This window comes from Panthera tigris, chromosome E3 (genome assembly GCF_018350195.1).
Source record: "Panthera tigris isolate Pti1 chromosome E3, P.tigris_Pti1_mat1.1, whole genome shotgun sequence".
Classification (NCBI taxonomy): Eukaryota; Metazoa; Chordata; class Mammalia; order Carnivora; family Felidae; genus Panthera; species Panthera tigris.
This window is the reverse complement of record NC_056675.1, coordinates 6,424,463-6,441,128: the sequence shown is the minus strand read 5'-3', so window position 1 is coordinate 6,441,128 and position 16,666 is coordinate 6,424,463. Positions and strand designations below refer to the sequence as shown.

The 16,666-nt window shown below is 52.3% G+C and overlaps 2 protein-coding genes across 2 annotated transcripts in view; one reads left to right on the top strand and one right to left on the bottom strand.

Moving 5' to 3' along the window:
- The window catches only part of KPNA7 (karyopherin subunit alpha 7), a 121,001-nt gene that overhangs the window by 28,938 nt on the left and 75,397 nt on the right, over positions 1–16,666 (top strand). The gene's annotated exons all lie outside the window — the stretch shown is intronic.
- Positions 1–16,666, bottom strand: part of LOC102964128 (myosin-16) — a 61,905-nt gene that overhangs the window by 16,055 nt on the left and 29,184 nt on the right. The window contains exons 22-34 of the mRNA XM_042970958.1: positions 15,771–15,998; positions 14,649–14,753; positions 11,928–12,014; positions 11,543–11,688; positions 10,332–10,422; positions 9,804–9,860; positions 9,044–9,130; positions 7,005–7,250; positions 6,010–6,127; positions 4,640–4,767; positions 3,633–3,829; positions 1,795–1,927; positions 272–488 (exon numbers count right to left, since the gene is read on the bottom strand). Of these exons, the coding sequence (XP_042826892.1) occupies positions 272–488; positions 1,795–1,927; positions 3,633–3,829; positions 4,640–4,767; positions 6,010–6,127; positions 7,005–7,250; positions 9,044–9,130; positions 9,804–9,860; positions 10,332–10,422; positions 11,543–11,688; positions 11,928–12,014; positions 14,649–14,753; positions 15,771–15,998 (1,840 nt within the window). The remainder of the gene's footprint in view (positions 1–271; positions 489–1,794; positions 1,928–3,632; positions 3,830–4,639; positions 4,768–6,009; positions 6,128–7,004; positions 7,251–9,043; positions 9,131–9,803; positions 9,861–10,331; positions 10,423–11,542; positions 11,689–11,927; positions 12,015–14,648; positions 14,754–15,770; positions 15,999–16,666) is intronic.

The following is a 16,666-nucleotide window of genomic DNA, read 5'->3' as shown; positions in this document are numbered from 1 at the left end:
TACACATTTTATCTTATTCCAACTGTCTCAACCTTACAAGGAAGACATTATTATTTCCCCAATTTACAGATGAGGAAACTGAGGCACAGAAAGGTTAAGTAACTCACCTGCTCGAAGTCATGTTGCTGAGTGCCCAAGTGCTTCTACAAATTGCTTGCCAGGCAGTTGGCATTTATTGTGTGTACCTACTATGTGCCAGGTACTCAAACATGTGATGCGCTCAGGAGGAGGGAGGCCCTGCCTGGGTCTTTGTCCCTGCCCTCAGACTCACCCTGCAGAGTCTTGTTCTCCTTCTTCACCGACTCAAGGTGCTCCAGGGACTCCTCATAGGCGGTCTTGATCTTGAAGCTCTCGGTCATGTACATGCGGCACTCCTTCTGCGCACTGTCCACCTCCACCTGTAGCTCTTCGCACTTCTGCTGCCACTCGGCCAGCATCTTGTCAAAGACTCGCTGCTTCTTGTCCAGGGCAGCAGCCGCAGCGTTGGCCTGGGGAGAGGTGGGGATGATGGTCTCCGGGGGTTCTGACTCTCCAGCCCCTTCCTCTGCTTCTGCCCTCCTCCCTGCCTTCCCCAGCCCTCCCCAGTAACTCTGGTGACCACAGATTTCTTGGGGATTGGGATATAATTCAACATTTATAGCACAAGCACAGGGCAAGGAGCCTGGAAAGAGTTACCCTCCAGTTCTAAAACTCCTACTACTAGATATGTGACCTTGGGCAGTCCATTTCATCTTCCCAGGCTAGGATTTTCTTAGGTGTATGATGAGGGATCTGGGCCACAGTGGCCTTCCCAGATTTAGAACATTCACCCAACCCCCCGTAACATTTTTCTCTATGACTTACTAATACCTGTTACATGTCATTGTCCAACTCAGAGATGGGTTTGGTGTTATTTTTCTTGTGAATCAAAGCTGATTATTTTCAGACCTTATTTTTCATGGACCTTTCCTCCTTTTCATAAGTGTCCAGCAACTATGTATTTATTTTTTAATGTTTATTTTTTGAGAGAGAGAGACAGAGCGTAAGCTGGGGAGGGGCAGAGAGTGAGAGAGAGTGAGAGAGAGACACAGAATCTGAAGCAGGCTCCAGGCTCTGAGCTGTCAGCCAGAGCCCTATGTGGGGCTCCAACTCACAAACTGTGACATGACCTGTGCCGAAGTTGGATGCTTAACCAACCGACTGAGCCACCCAGGCACTCCAGCAACTATGTATTTATTGCTGTGCAGTACTGGATTTTGTAAATTTCTGCTTCATTTCTTAATTTTGGAGGAGCAAAACCTTTTCAGGTTTTGGGGCTATTTTCCCGAAGCCTCTCACATGGATATGCCCCTCTGCCCCTCACCACTGGCATGAAGCAGTTGCCCTGAAACACCAAGACCAGGTTCCTGTGTACCAGTTGAAATCTTATTTAATTTGGCTGAAGTCTGGCAAATCAGTCTGAACCAGGGATGCAAACAGGAATGTTTAGCCACACAAAGTGTGTGTTATGTGGTTTGTGTGAGGAAAAGGGGAACAGAGACAATAGGTTGCATGACTTCCTGGGACCGTTTTGTCCTCACCACAGAGCTATTTGAATAGCGACCTGATGGGTGTTAAGATTGCAGAATTATGAGTGTATAAACACATTTGCAGGCGAGAGCCTGTGTTCAGTGGGCCTGAATACAGACCCTGTGCTCTATCCTGTTGGGCCACCTGTTTTTTCTTGGGAAGCCCAGACGTGACAGTTTCCAACAGCTCCCTGGGGTCCCTTGGACCCAGCAAATAGGCAGCCTTCGAACATTTTGACCCCCTGACCTTCTCCAAGTCGATGGTGAGGTCCTCGATTTCTGCCTGGAGTCGCTGTTTGTTTTTCTCAAGGGAGGCAGCCCTGGCCTGGGCGGCTTCGGCTGTCTCTTCTGCTTCCTGGAGTCTGGCGGCCAGTTTCCTCCTGTGGGTGAGGGCAAGAGAGGCCATCAAGGAAACATAGAAGCCCATGGGCTAGGGGGCTGTGTTTGTGGTCCTGAGCTCTGGGGTCACAGTGGAGAAGATGCAGACAAAATGGAGAGTATTAGAGGAAAGCAACCACTGTCTGTCCATCCATCCATCCATCTATCCATCCAACAATTATGTATTGTTTCTACTCTGTCAGGTATCGTTACAGGCATTTGAAAAACAGCATTGAATAAAAACAGACTAAGACTCCTGCCTTCACAAAACATCTGTTCTAGACGAGGGACAGACCTAGAGACAGAAGCACCACGGAGAAAGTAAAGCAGGGAGGGGAACACATGAGCGGAGGCCGGAGGGAGAGGAGGGCAAGGACCCTGTGGGTGTCTGGGGAAGAAGGTCCAGGCAGAGAGAGGTGAGGGATTGAGATCTAGAGTGAGCTTTGGGGTGGGACCAGGCAGCTGCTGGCCGCTCTCAGCAAAAAATAGAAAATGGCCAGAGCTCAGGAGCTGGAGGCTACAGGAAGGCAGGTTTAGGCTCAATGTATGAAGACCTTCTGATAAGAGATTTACGTCAGCTGGAGGGCTCTGTGCTTATCACTGTCATGTCGCCACAAATTTCCAGGGGGCGAGCAAGACAGGCAAGCAGGCCGGGGTACCCTCCCTGCCTGGTGCCTGGTGGCTCACATGCAGGGCTTCCCGTGGGCAAGCCAGCCAGCCTGTTCTACAAGAAGGTGGCTCTGAGCCACATTCACGTGTCCACTCTTACTTCCTCAGGCCCATCAGGCAGAATGTCCACCACTCTAGTTTGCAAATGAGGAAGAAGGCTTGCAAGCTTTGAGGGCATTTAGCACAGAGCTGGGGAACCAGCAGAGTGAGGACCTTTGGGAGTGTGGTCTGAGCCCTCCCAACATCGCCCAGAGGCCCCACCCCAGACCTAGCAGACCTGTGGAAGCTTCCTGAGCACTTTAAGGGCAGAGAAACCCTGCCTGGAGGTGGAGGCCCTGTTCTTGACTTCCTTGCAGGAGCCTGAGCACTTTCATGCTGACATGTAGAAATCCTTGAGGATGGAACCCAAAGGCTGACAGTGGCTACTTTGCTAAGGGCACAAAGTGGGCTCTCCTATCTAGACACACATCCCCCCCGGCCCCCACTTTAAGAGGAGCCTGTGCTCAGGTCATGATGTCGCAGTTCATGAGTTCGAGCCCCACATCAGGCTCTGTGCAGACAGCTCAGAGCCTGGAGCCCGCATGGAGGTCTGTGTCTCCCTGTCTGCCCCTCCCCCACTCACACTCTGTTTCTCTCTCCCTCAAAAGTAAATAAACATTAAAGAAAATTTTAAGAGGGGTCGCCTGGGTGGCTCGGTCGGTTGAGAATCTGACTTTGGCTCAGGTCATGATCTCGCGGTCTGTGAGTTCGAGCCCCGCGTCGGGCTCTGTGCTGACAGCTCGGAGCCTGGAGCCTGCTTCGGATTCTGTCTCCCTCTCTCTCTGCCCCTCCCCCGTTCATGCTCTGTCTCTCTCTTTCTCTCTCTGTCAGAAATAAATAAACATTAAAAAAAAATATTTTTTTTTAATTTTAAGAGTAGCCTGTGAACTGCTTTCTCCTGGACGTGACCCTGGCCTCAGCAAGTGTCTGATGTGGTCAGACCACCAGCACCACCCACACCCCAGCCTTCCCAGCTCTCTGGCACAGGGTCACACTCACTTGGTCTCCTCCAGCTCCTCGGTCCTCTGGATGGCATCCGTCTCATACTTGGTCCTCCAGGTGGTCACCTCAGTGTTGAGCTTGGACACGAGGCGCTGCAGCTCTGACTTGCCTCCCTGCTCCTCCTCCAGCTGCTCCTTCACCAGGTCCAGGTCATGCTTCGTGTTGGCAAGACTCACCATGGCCGTGCTGCGAGACTGCGGGGACCAGCGGAGGCCGTCAGAGGCCCCGCTGGTCTCTGTGGACCCCAGGGCCATTGCTTAGACATCCGCAGCATTGGATTGACAGTGCAGCAAGTGAAGGGGGGAAAGGACACCGATTCTACAGCCCAGGCCATCAGGGTTTATTTTCCTCATTTTGTTCCAATTACTGTCCATGAGGATATGGGAGTTCATCATTTTCATTTAGTCATACATGTAGCATATTACAGTTTTGTAGTTGACTTAAAAATTTTTTTTAATGCTTTTATTCATTTTTGAGAGAGAGCCAGCGAGAGAGAGCAAGCATGAGCCGGGGAGGGGCAGAGAAAGAAGGGGACAGAGGATCTGAAGCAGTCTCTGCACCGACAGCAGTGAGCCTAATGCAGGGCTCGAACTCACAAACAGTAGATAATAGCCTGAGCTGAAGTCGGATGCTCAACCAACTGAGCCACCTAGGCACCACTTTTCTTTAAAAAAAAAAAAATTTTTTTTAATTATTATTTTTTAATGTTTTTTATTTATTTTTGAGACAGAGAGAGACAGAGCATGAGCAGGGGAGGGGCAGAGAGAGAAGGAGACACAGAATCCGAAGCAGGCTCCAGGCTCCAAGCTGTCAGCACAGAGCCCGACGTGGGGCTCGAGGTCACAAACCACAAGATCACGACCTGAACCGAAGTCGGACGCTTAACCAACTGAGCCACCCAGGTGCCCCTAGGTACCACTTTTCATGTTCCTTCTACATCTTCATAACCTGTAACTTTCTTCAGGAAGGTAGCTCTATCGCCCCCACCCCATCACCAAACAAACCTTGGATTCTTCATCCAGCTGCCTCTTGTAATCGTCCACCTGCGACGTCAGTGATGTCTTTATCCGCAGGATTTGATTGAGCCGGCTCTGTGATTCTTCATACTCCCGGCTCAGTTCACCATTTTCAGCTGGGCAGGAAGGGGAATGGGAGAAATAGTGGATGAAAAACTGGCTCCCCAGCCAGATCCTAAGCTATCCCAGTGCATCGTTCTCAAAGTACCCAATAAATATGATGACTTGGCCAAGTGGGCTGGAAGGGGGAGCAATGGTGAACCATTGCCGGCCACCTAAAGTAAGCAAGCCCAGGAGGGGAGCAGTTGTCCAAACATTGCTGACATCCAGGTGTCTTGCATGGGGTACAGGGCTCCAGATAACGAAGTCCCAGCCCCGGCACAAGATCCTGCAAGGAAGTTTAAAGGAAACAGTGGGGCAGAGAGCCTTCACTTTGAAAATGTAATTGTCACGGTCCCAGAACCTATGCTCCTGTCATCTGTGAACTGATTGTGGGGGCCGGAGGCCAGGAAGATGCGCATGAGCCGGAGAGCACGAGCGAGCTTGAGTCCTGCCCTGTAAGTCATTCTGGTTTTGTGGCAAGTTACCTCGTCCCGCTGAGCTTCACTTTTCTTATCCATCAAAGGGAATATTGATTTTAGAAAGTATTCAGGATTCGGGAAATAAGGCCAAAGGATGCCAGCGGGTTCTCTGGGGTCACACTGCAACGTGGTCTAACTGGCCTGAGGAGTGTTTACTTCTGTCAGGGAGTACGTGTCTGTGAGGGCCCAGCCTCTGCAAGGTTAGGTGTTAAGTGAATAGTGACAAGTCACAAATTATTTTTGTCCTAGGATGCAAAGGATTTCTTCTGGTAAAAAACAAAACCAAACCAAGAGGTTGCAGTATTACTGTGTGGTAGGACATTAACCTGTTCTGCGTCTAACTTCGCAAAGTTATTGAAGCCTCCCTTCCCCCAAATGACTGTAAGTCTCTGTCCTTCAAATGCCCCTTGAGGGCAAGTTCACCATGTTCTGGCTCCCTTACTGGTGACACATGTTTGCTCTTAATATGTGGGTCATGTTTTAAAATGTTTAAAAACTGAATTTTGTCTACCGCCCCTCCTGCTGATCTTGCAGGGTGGTTGAGACAACTGATAGGGAAATGCTTTGAATAGTGTCACTTGTTTTATGTTGCAAAGATGTTGCTTGGGGCACTCCATGGGTGGAATCAGATCTCCTGTCTCATCACAGCGGGTGTGAAGTTTCCAAGGCTGAGAAAGCTCCGGGAAGAGGACATGGGTACTCTTTCGGTTTCCTTGAGCATCCCTGTTCTGTTCCACACACTGTTCCTCGGGAAGCTGCAGGGAGAGGCATGCTCACCTTGCAGGCGGGTCCTGATGGCATTGATTTCTGCCTGGTTTCGCTCCAGCTCAGCCACCTTGGCGTTGGCTTCTGCTAAACTGTCTTCCAGCTTTCGGATGTGGGCCTCGGCATTCATCTGCTCAAGGAAGATGTACCCAGTGGGGAAATGGAGAAGCCAGGCCAAACCCTCCCTGCTTTCCACCTGGGTTCCCCTAGTGCAGCCTCCTAGACTACCTCCCTCGTCCTTCTAGAACGTGCCTATCTCAGAACCATCTCCCCCGACCCCCCTCGCCCTGCCCCACCTTATCATTTCTATACATAAACTTAGAGTCTTTGGGTTGGCACACAGACCCTCACTCTCTGGCTCATCCCCCTTTTCTAGCCACTCTGGACCCCTGAGGACCTCACCCAGTAAGAAAATGCAATGGGCCAATTTAAGAAAAAAATACTAGCCTTAGTTCCAGGGTGTGCGGATAAAATGAGAACTGTGAAGATGCCTCATGAGTGTCTGAAGTTTGGAGATTCTGGTTGGCTGAGCCAGGGACCCCAAAGCATCATCCTTGCTCACCCTTGGAGCCCCCTTTCCCTCATGTCACAAGAAGGCTCTTTCTGTGGCAGCTGCTTGATAAATGCGTGTTGAATGGCTTACTCGCTTTTCCTTCTTGCCATGTATCACTTTTTCATTATGGTGATGCATGCATTTCTGTTGTCACTCTTCCTAGTCTGTCACATTTATTGATCTTTTCTTATGTGCCAGGAACTGTTGAAGCCCTCACAACAGTTTTGTGAAGCAGGGATTATTATTATCTCCATTTTACAGAAGAGCACAGTTAGATTATGAACTTGGCCAAGGTTATACACCTTCCTGTGGGATCTGTGACAGGCTCATCTCGATTGCCTTCACAACATCTAGAACATGCCCCGGGCTTGCTGGGGGCTTGGGGAATATGTGTGAAGCAGCCAGATGCTGGGGCACGTCCCTGTGACTCGGGGGGGGGGTCCCCCCACCTCACCTTGGACTTCTGCACTGTCTCCATGCTGGCGTTGAGGTCGTCGATCTCAGCCTTCATGACTTGCTTGTCCTTCTCCAGCTTGGCCTTGACCCTCTGCAGGTTCTCCACGTGCTCCGTCAGCTCAGCCATGGAGTCCGTGTGCTTCTTGCGCAGCGTGGAGGCTGCTGCCTCACTCTGCAGGGCCGCCTCCTCCAGCTCCCGCCTCAGCTTTAGCAGCTCTGCCTCCCGCTTGCGGTTCTGCTCAATCTGGGAGAGAGAAGCAGGGCTTTAGCAGAACTGACCGGCACTGGTCTCCTTAGGGCAGACGCTGCCCGCCTGCTCAGTGGTGCCCCGATATTTCTGCGCCCCTCTAATAGGATGTCTTGATTGAGATGTCAGTCCCGAGCCTCTGGGTGGATTGCCCATAGGATTCATTTAGATGGTGTTGTGTGTCCAATTGTGCCCCCCGAGAAGATATGCTCAGTTCTTAACCCCAGATACCTGTGGATGGAAACAGGGTCTTTACAGATGTAAACAAGGTAAAATGTCATACTGGACTAGGGAGGCCCCTAACCCAATGGCTGGTTGTCCTTATAAGGGGAGAGATTTGGATCCAGGGAGACCCATAAGAAGGCCATGTGACCATGAAGGCGGAGGTTGGGGTGATTCAGCTACAAGCAAGGAACACCAAGGATTGCCAGCAACCCACCAGAAGGCAGGGGAGAGTCTTGGGACAGATTCCCCCTGAGCTTCCAGAAGGAACCCCCCAGGTAGGCCCTGCTCCAAGTCTCCCGATGTCACAGCCCCATGACCGTGCTTCCTCCCACCCCTCTGGTGCCCTACATCCTGTCCCGTTGTCTTCACTTTCCCTGCATTGCTGGATGTAGTCCTTTCTTGATGCCTCTCACTCAAACCACCTGGGATGATTTTGTTTCCTCCCAGGACCCCGACCACAGCCGCATACCAGCTTTGGTTCTCAGCACTCCCCCCTACAACAAGCAGCCTGAGGCCAGGATGGTGAGGGAGTGGGGTGTGCAGTCCAGGGAGCCTCGGGAAAGGATGCCTAGCCTTCCAGTGCTAAGGGACCCCATCCACTTTCCTTCTCTCAGCTCTGACCCAGGGGCCACATTTGTAAGCGACCTGACTATCCGGAATTAGAAGGAGAGTTTCAAGCTTCTGTCAGTCTCCGTGATGCCTTTATGTGAGTTGGAGGAAGAGGCATTCCACACCAGAGGCCCAACTTGGATTCCGGCCCTGGCAGTATGGGGTTACCCCTCTGTATTAACCATGTCTTTATTTTCTGTATTCTTATGCCTTGTCCTCTGGGGTTTTGCTGACCCTGGACAACAGCCCCTCCCAGGGTAAGCTAACTCCTAGAGATAGCAAACAGCTAGATTTCCAGTGCAAAGCAACCAGTCTATAGCGCACACCTCCAGCTCCTCCTCTCTGGGGTGCTCATACTCTCAGCCACTGTCCCCCTGCTCTCATTACCCCCATGGTCAGGTACCAACTGGGCTCAGCCCCGGTGCCCCAGAGCCCGCTGAAATTATCCAAACTAACCAGTCCTAAGCCTGCTTCTTCTGCCTTATCCGTTCCTTCCTCAGAAACCACAATAAAGGCTCTTGCCTGCAATTCTCCCCTGCCTCTGCCGCTACTGACCCTGCTGTTTCCCGTGTGGCCCTGCATGGCACGCCCCCTCTTAGGAACTGTAACAGACTGTCTGCACAGTGGCAGTCCTTCCCCTAATCAGCTGGCATTACTGCAGCTCACATTTTCTGAAAGACACGTTATATCTTACAACGTCTGCCCTCTGCATTCAGTCCCGTGCCGCGTCTGTCCTCACCACTGAGCTAAGGATCCCCAGGAGAGAGGGGACCAAACCAGCCCCTCTCTGGCCTCTTCTTTATTATTAATTGTTCTCTCCTCAAGTTAGCCCCAGGAATTCAGCAATAACTAACTGGTCCTATTCTCACTGCTTCTCATCCAGCAGGTTTTTTTTTCTCCCTGAAGGCAGGCAGGAACTGGGGTCCCTGGGCCCGTCCCCTCCACAAGGATGGTACCTGAGCAGACGTGGCTCCCCCAGCCTCTTCCAGCCTGTCACTGAGGTCTTCAAGATCCCGGGACAGGTCGCTGCGTTGTTTCTCCACCTGGGGGTGGGGAGGTTGGGTGACCGTGATGGGGAGCCATGTGGGAGCCCCTCCCTCTGGTAAAGACTGCAGTGACCGCATGGTGTCTGTGGGGCTGGGGGCCCGCACTTTGGGAGCTCTGCACTCTGCCTGCCACCCCACACACTCAGTGAAGGATGTCTCTGTCCTCCTCCCTGCACTGGGTGGGTCTCCCTGCCCATCCTACCCCGGCCCCCGTTTGGCTGAATCAGGAGTTTAGGTGCGTGACGATTCCTCTCTCACTGGCTCTCTGGTCTCATCCTCATCTAAAGCCTCCTTCCACTCTTTGCTGGTCCTTTAACATCTTTGTACCTGTGCAGGGAGGTGCCGTCTCATTCCCTCCGTCTAGACATTCTTTCCCTCGTCAGCCTGTTGAGTTCAGTTCTCCGAGTTCCCAGGCTCATGTTGTCTCCTCTGCCTGCACTAGGTGGGGCCACGCCACGAATCGTATCTTTACGCCTTACATCCTAATTAATACTGCACCTGTAGCACAGTGCCTGATGCACGGTAGGGGCTCAAGAAACAGTGAGGGGCTTTTCAGTTGGAAACCTGCCCTCCCCTCTGGTGCTTTCCTGAGTGGAGTGTCTACTTATGGTTGGATCGTGGCTGGCACTGGGTCCTTAGACTCAAGTAAGTGTAGAAGTAGTTCATTTACCTTGGCTCTCATTGCCCTCTCAGCTTCCAGTTCTTCCTCCAGCTCCTCAATTCGGGCCTAGCAGACAAATCGGTGGGGGTGGAGGGGTGGGATTTATCTCTTTTGTGTGAAGTTACAGACTTACCCACTTGACCTTTTAGTAGGGAAGTGATGGAAAGGGGCTGAGCATGTGATGGACACTGTCAAAAGCAGAGGGAAACAGGGCACAGAGAGTATGTGCAATGGTCCTGAGGCAGGGGAGAGGCCGGGGTATGAGACCCCTCAAGGAGCCAGCATGGCTAGGGAGAGGGGGGCGGGAACGCTGGGTGACAAGGTCAGGGAGGGGGCAGGGGCAGATTGTGGAGGGCCTTGTCCTCATAGTGGGGGCGTTGACTTTAAGCCTGCATGAGGTGAATGTGGATCAGTGTCAAGGACTCTGGGGCAGCCTTGCTCCTCAGGAAACCCAGGCGGCCAAGCAGCTGATGGGGGTCAAGGTGCCTGGAAGGGCATTTCAAAAGGAGAGTTGCGCCTTCTCGGTCCTGAACACACCTGATGCTCCTTCAGTTTCCGCTGGAGTGTGGAATTCAGAGACTGCTCATCCTCATACTTGGAGTTGACAGAATTGATTTCCATATCCCTCCTGCAAGAGAAGGTGTGATCTCCTGAGGAGGCGCTCTGAGGGGATACCAGCCAGCTGGTGAGGGAACAGAACCTGGGCTACCGGAGGAGGCCTTGAATCTGCTGAAACCCATTCATCCCCTAACCCCCTGACCCTCTGCAGTGACAGCCCAGAAGGTCTCGCCCTACAAAAGCCCTCAAAATCTGCTGCACAGGCCTCCCACTCACTCATGCATTTGTTAATCTGGCACACGTTTATTGACTATCTACTATTGCCGGATGCTGTTTGGGGCTCCAGGGACACATCCGTGAATAAACCAGACAGAAATCGCTGCCCTGGTGAGCTTACATTCTAGGGGCTCCAGAATCACATGGGCGCTTTGCCTTTTTAGGGAAAATTTCCTTCCAAAAACTTTCCACAAAAGGCTGTCTCCTTCTGATATGTGGGTTACACGTGTCAAGGAGCCATGTGTGAGAACTAAGACACCAGAAACCAAGTAGGTGAGCAGGATGGTCAAGGTCACATGCAGCTTCTGGGTGTGCCACAGAAGAAACGAGCCTCGATGCAACATTAGCCACATGCGTCTCACAGCAGCTCGTGGAGCTGTCAAACTGCCTTGGCAAAATGTACTTCAAAGTTGTGTCGTCCAAATTCTGCCCCCTGAAAGCTTGTCCGTCTCCTAATCTCCATCCCCTCAGCTTCTTGCTTTAGTTCAGGTTTATACCTGACTATTGCAGTAGCCTTCCGGTTGCCTTCCTGCTTCCAGTTTTTCTCCGCTCCACCTGTCCCCCATAGTTACTGCCGCAGTGATATTGAAATACCCCTCGACTCCTTGTGATCTTTGAAAGCCCAGCTTACAGGTTTCTGCCAAGACTCCCTGCCTATTGGGGAGGGGCATTGCTCAGTACCAGCCCCCTTTCTGGCGCCCAGCTGGCCCTGTGTGAGACTAGGAGCTCCCTGTGGATGGGCAGCGCCTACTGTCCCCTCCCTATGTGCTCTGTAGCGGGCACCGTGCCTGGCACATAGCGGGTACTAGGGACGTGCGTTAATACATGCGAAGCCCTCAGCACGGTGCCCAGCACCTGGCACCACACAGAAAGTGCTAATGTTACGGATGAAATGAATGACCGCACGGGCGTACTTTTTCACCACTTCCTCGAGGTCCAGCTTGGACCGCTCCATCTCGTTGAGGTTGTCAATGGTTATCTTCAGGTCACTCTCAGCCTTCCGACGGGCCTTCTCCACCTCCGCCCGGATTTTCTTTTCTTGTTCCCAGTTATCCTCCAGCTGCAGAAACAAGAAGAGCGAGAGAAAACACGTGTGTTGAGGGGAGTGGGGTGAGTCTGAGGCCAGAATGCAATTGAGGAACCAGACTGGGCCTGGTTCCTTAGCTGTGGCAACAGAAAGGCCCTCATTTCCTCAGGGGGACGTGTCAGTCCAATTCCCCAAATGTATCTGAGGACCCTGGGCCCCATGACAGATCTGGCCCTTGAGCTATAGAACTGGCCCCAGCAACAGGGCATTACCTCATGGATCTGGGTGCTGAGCTTGCTGTTGGTCTTGGTCAGGTGGTTCACCTTGTCCTCCTCAGCTTGCAGGTCGTCGAGGGTTTTCTGGAAGGAAAGATCTTGTATGTCCCACAAGACATGCAGAAGCAGCTGAACAGACCTAGTTCTCTGCCATCACTTCTGAGCTGGGTCGAGTTGACTTCAGGGAACAGCTACTGAGTCCCTGGCCCTGGTGCCAGGTGAGGCAGGGGCAGACCCGAGCACCCGTTAGCTGGAGGTGGGCCCTCAATGGTCAGTGGGGCTCTGGCTCTCCATGGGGCATGCAGGAGGTCTGTTGAGGAGCTTTTTTTTTTTTTTTTTTTTTTTTTTTAAATTTTTTTTTTCAACGTTTTTTATTTATTTTTGGGACAGAGAGAGACAGAGCATGAACGGGGGAGGGGCAGAGAGAGGGAGACACAGAATCGGAAACAGGCTCCAGGCTCCGAGCCATCAGCCCAGAGCCCGATGCGGGGCTCGAACTCACAGACCGCGAGATCGTGACCTGGCTGAAGTCGGACGCTTAACCGACTGCGCCACCCAGGCGCCCCGAGGAGCTTTTGTTCGCCACCATGATTGGGGGCCCCACTGGCACTTAGTGGTTCCAGGGATGCTGGACATGCCTCGCTCTGGACAATCCAGTACCGTGAAGCATAATTCTGTAGTCCGCACACTTGATGCCCCACCCGGGCATTCACGTACGTAAAACAACAGTTCTACTCTTCTAAACCCAGCAGCCAGGACCACTGGACACATAACTCAACTTTTTTTTTCATTTAGTATACACTATATTTTTAAAGAATGATCTACCATGAAAACTGAGAGATTTGTTATTGTCAAAATCTCCCTGAGAGTTCTTCACCATTTTGTAAAGCCGCATCACTGACGGCAGCCACACTTTGCCGTCAGCGTCACCAACACACCCTCTGTGCCCGTCCGTCTTCGGCCACCTAGGCAGGCTCGGGTGTTCAGCCGACTGCTCACGACGTCTTCTAGTGGATCCGCCTGAGCGCTTACACACGGACAGCCCCGTTATTTATTATAAATTACATTCCGTTCATTTCCCCCTTAAAAAGAAGGGCACTCTATTGATTCTTTTGAAGGTATGTATTAGCTGTAATAATGTTTATTTTACGATAGTAAAGAGAGGCTTCCAAAATGCAGTCTGCCCTCATTATTTGTGGGTTATCTATTTTCCAATTTACCTACGAGCTAAAATTTATGTGTAATCCCAAATCAATACTTGTGGTGCGTTCATGGTCATTTGCAGACATGCGCAGAGCAGCGAAAAGTTTGCGTCTTCTGGAGCGCACATTCCCAGCTGACGTCAAATAAGATGATGCCCCGCCTTCTCGTTTCAGCTCATACTGCAAACAGGTGGCTTTTTCACAGTCTATTTAGTGCCATGTTTTTTTTACATTTTTTGTGCTTTTGTCTTGGTGAGTTTGGCTCATAAAATGGTGCACCAAGCACACTGGTACAGTGCTATCTAGTGTTCCCAAGCACAAGAAAGCTGTGCTGTGCCTCACAGAGGAAATTTGTGTGTTAGATAAGCTTTGTTCAGGCATGAGATACAGGGTTGTTGACCGTGAGTTCATTGTTCAGGAGTGGACAGTGTGTACCAAGTAGTGTCTTACACAGAAACACACATAAAACAAAGTAATGTATTGATTGATGAAAACGTGAAAAGAGGCTTGCAGGAACCTAACCTTCTATTTCCCCTTAAAACCGAGGTTCAGTATTGGGGTGCCTGGGTGGCTCAGTCAGTTGGGCATCTGACTTTGGCTCAGGTCATGATCTTGAGGTCTGTGGGTTTGAACCTCATGTTGGGCTCTGTGTTGACAGCTCAGAGCCTGGAGCCTGCTTCGGATTCTGTGTCTCCCTCTCTCTCTGCCCTTCCCCTGCTCACTGTCTGTCTCTCAAAATTGAATAAATGTTAAAAAAAATTAAAAACAAAAACGGGGGTCCAGCATTTGTTTATTCAGTGTTTGTGGTGACTTTATAGAACATAACTACCTGGGATAATGAGAATCGACTGTATTTGTTATAAACGGGGGCTCTGAGTTTGAAATGGTTGAGGGTTACAGTCTAAGGGGAAGTATTTCCAGAGGCAGCAGAGAGAGGCACTAAAGGGGATGTGCTGTGGGTTCATGGTGTCAGCAAACATGGCGACGGGGGTCTGCTGTCCGGTTCTGGGCTTCAACTTGCTCTCTGCACCTGTGTCTTCAGAGCTAGGAAGTGGTCTGTGCCAAGGTCAGCACTGGTGGCTGGTCAGAGCTGGCTCTGCCTCCAGGAGCCTGAGCCCATAACGGTCAAACGGGTCTCCTCACAAGAGCTCATGCCCTTTGTCGCCAAGATGTATTGGGGTTCACTGGTGCTTTAGCACCGGCAGGGCACTCATCCTGATAAGTCTGGGGACTCTAGCTTCCAGTGCACCTGGGACCATCTCCTCATGCCCGCTGCCCCTCTTTCACTCTCAGACTAGTCTGGGTGATAAATTATATGGTCGCCCCACTTACAACAAACTTGGGAGGAGAGCAACAAGACATGACAGTGCCCGCTACTCTGATGAGGAAATTGAGATTTAGGAAGACTGACTTCCCTAAAGGCCCCAGCTGAGGGGCAGCAAAGCCAAGATTTGAACCAGGGTCTCCAGTCTCCGAGCTCCACCTGCTGTGCCAAGTAGAAGCCCATGGTGCCTACCTGGTGCAGCTCCTCCAGGGCCCTCTTCTCCTTCTGGAGCTTGGCGATGGAGTCTTCACGGAGAGAGAGGTCCCCGGTTAGGGTGCGGACCTTGTGATCCAGGGCCTGGAAACAGGAGCAGGAGAGGGACAGGCCTTTAAGGCTGGGAACAGCCTTGGAGGGGGAACAAAGAGGGAGGCGCTTGCTCCGAGAGAGGGGCTTTTCAGCTTGGCTGCGGTCCAGAGTCATTTGGGAGCCTGAGAAATGCTAGTGCCCAGGGCACACCCCAGGCAGGTCAGAATCTGAGGGTGAGGGCAGCAGTGAGAACCACCAGTCAGGCCTTGGCTCTTCAAAGCCCGGCCCTCAGACGTCAGCGGTGTCTGAGAGACGTGGACCCTCGGGTCCCAGCAGACTTGCTGATGCAGAACCAGCATGTTATCAAGATGCCAGCACTTTGTGTGCACATCAGAGCTGAAGAGTCACGGGCTTAGGCAGCATACACCTTCCCCTGCTCTGGATCCGCCCCCCCCCCCCCAACTTGTGAGGGTAAGAAGGGGGCTTCGGGGCCAAGGGCCCACCAGATGGTATCAGGAGCCAGGGGCTCCCCCTGGAGCCGACTGGAAGGGCAGCAGCTGCTTGTTTGGGCAGAGATCCAACAGCTAGTGGTGGCCCCACGCTAGAGAGAGGGTTGTCTCTTCTGGGAAGAGGGGAGAAGGCAGATGTAGTGAAGAAGAACCTTCTGTGAGGGGCCCAGGGACGCTGAGTCTGAGTGGGCCACAGGCTAGCACAGACACCTGGGTTTCACGGGCACGAGGAGAACCAGTCAGTCCTGAGCCTGGATGTCACCATGAGGGGAAGAGCCCTCATCCCTCTAGCTACTTTGTCCCGACGGAACTTTCTGCAGCAACAGCCACGTTCTCAGTTCAATGCGGTAGCACTAGCCTCGTGTGGCTATTGAGCACTCGAAATGCTGCTAGGTCAACAGAGGAGTCACATTTTCCATGGCGCTGAGTTAAGTTAAACTAGCCCCATGTGGCTGGTGGCTAGGGTCCTGGGCGGTGCTGCTGAGGGGACTCCAGGTGGGACCCCCACAGGGTTTCCTATTCCCGAGGGGGGTGTAGTGAGGCCCCAGGGCCTCCTCACCTGCTTCTCCTTCTCTATCTTGGCCAGTGTGGTCTCCAGGCCCTCCAGGTCCCGCTTCAGGTCACTCATCTCGCCCTCCAGCTTGCGCTTCGTGGCGCTCAGGGAGGCCGCCGTGCCCTCCTCCTCCTCCAGCCGCTCCCGCATGTCCGAGATCTGGCTCTCCAGCTCCATTTTCGTCTTCATCATCTGGGTCAGACGCTCCTCGGCATCTATCAGGTTCTCTTGCTCCTGGTGGAAGAAAGAGCGCCGGTCAGAGGGGGTCCCACAGGGGTCTGGGCACTGGCCTCAAGCTCCTTGTGATGCGTGTGACAGAACAGAGTCTCGCAGTGCCGTCCCCAGGCCACCAGCTGCATCACTCGTGAGCTGGTTAGGACGCAAGATCTCAGGCTCCACCCGAGACCTGCTGTGTTGAAATCTGCCTTTGAACAGATCCCGGGTGGTCAGGTGCACCTGAAGGATGTAGCCAGTGGTCCAGGACAAGTCGAGGACACACAGGCTGCACACCACCGGTAGTTGGGGCTGAGCCCGGGAGTGCCTGTACTTCTGTCTGCCAATGGGGAGTGACTATCTGCCCAAATGACTCCCAGCATCGATTTAGCACCTTTGTGTTAACGAACCATTTCCCACCCACAGTTCCTCCTTATAACAACCTCAAGAAGCAAGCGAGGCAGATGTCACTGTAAGCAACGGTTTAGAGATGAGGGACCTGATATTCGGAGGAGGTGGGGTCGTCAAAGGTCAAACGGACAGTACGTGGCAGAAGAGGGACACCCTGGGTGTCCACTGGGGTCTCCCCAAGATGGGGTCAGTGGCGTAAACAACAACCAGCCACAGACTCAAACCAGACGAGCTGTGTGACTTTCAGTTCGTGGCATAACATTACTGAAATTCAGTTC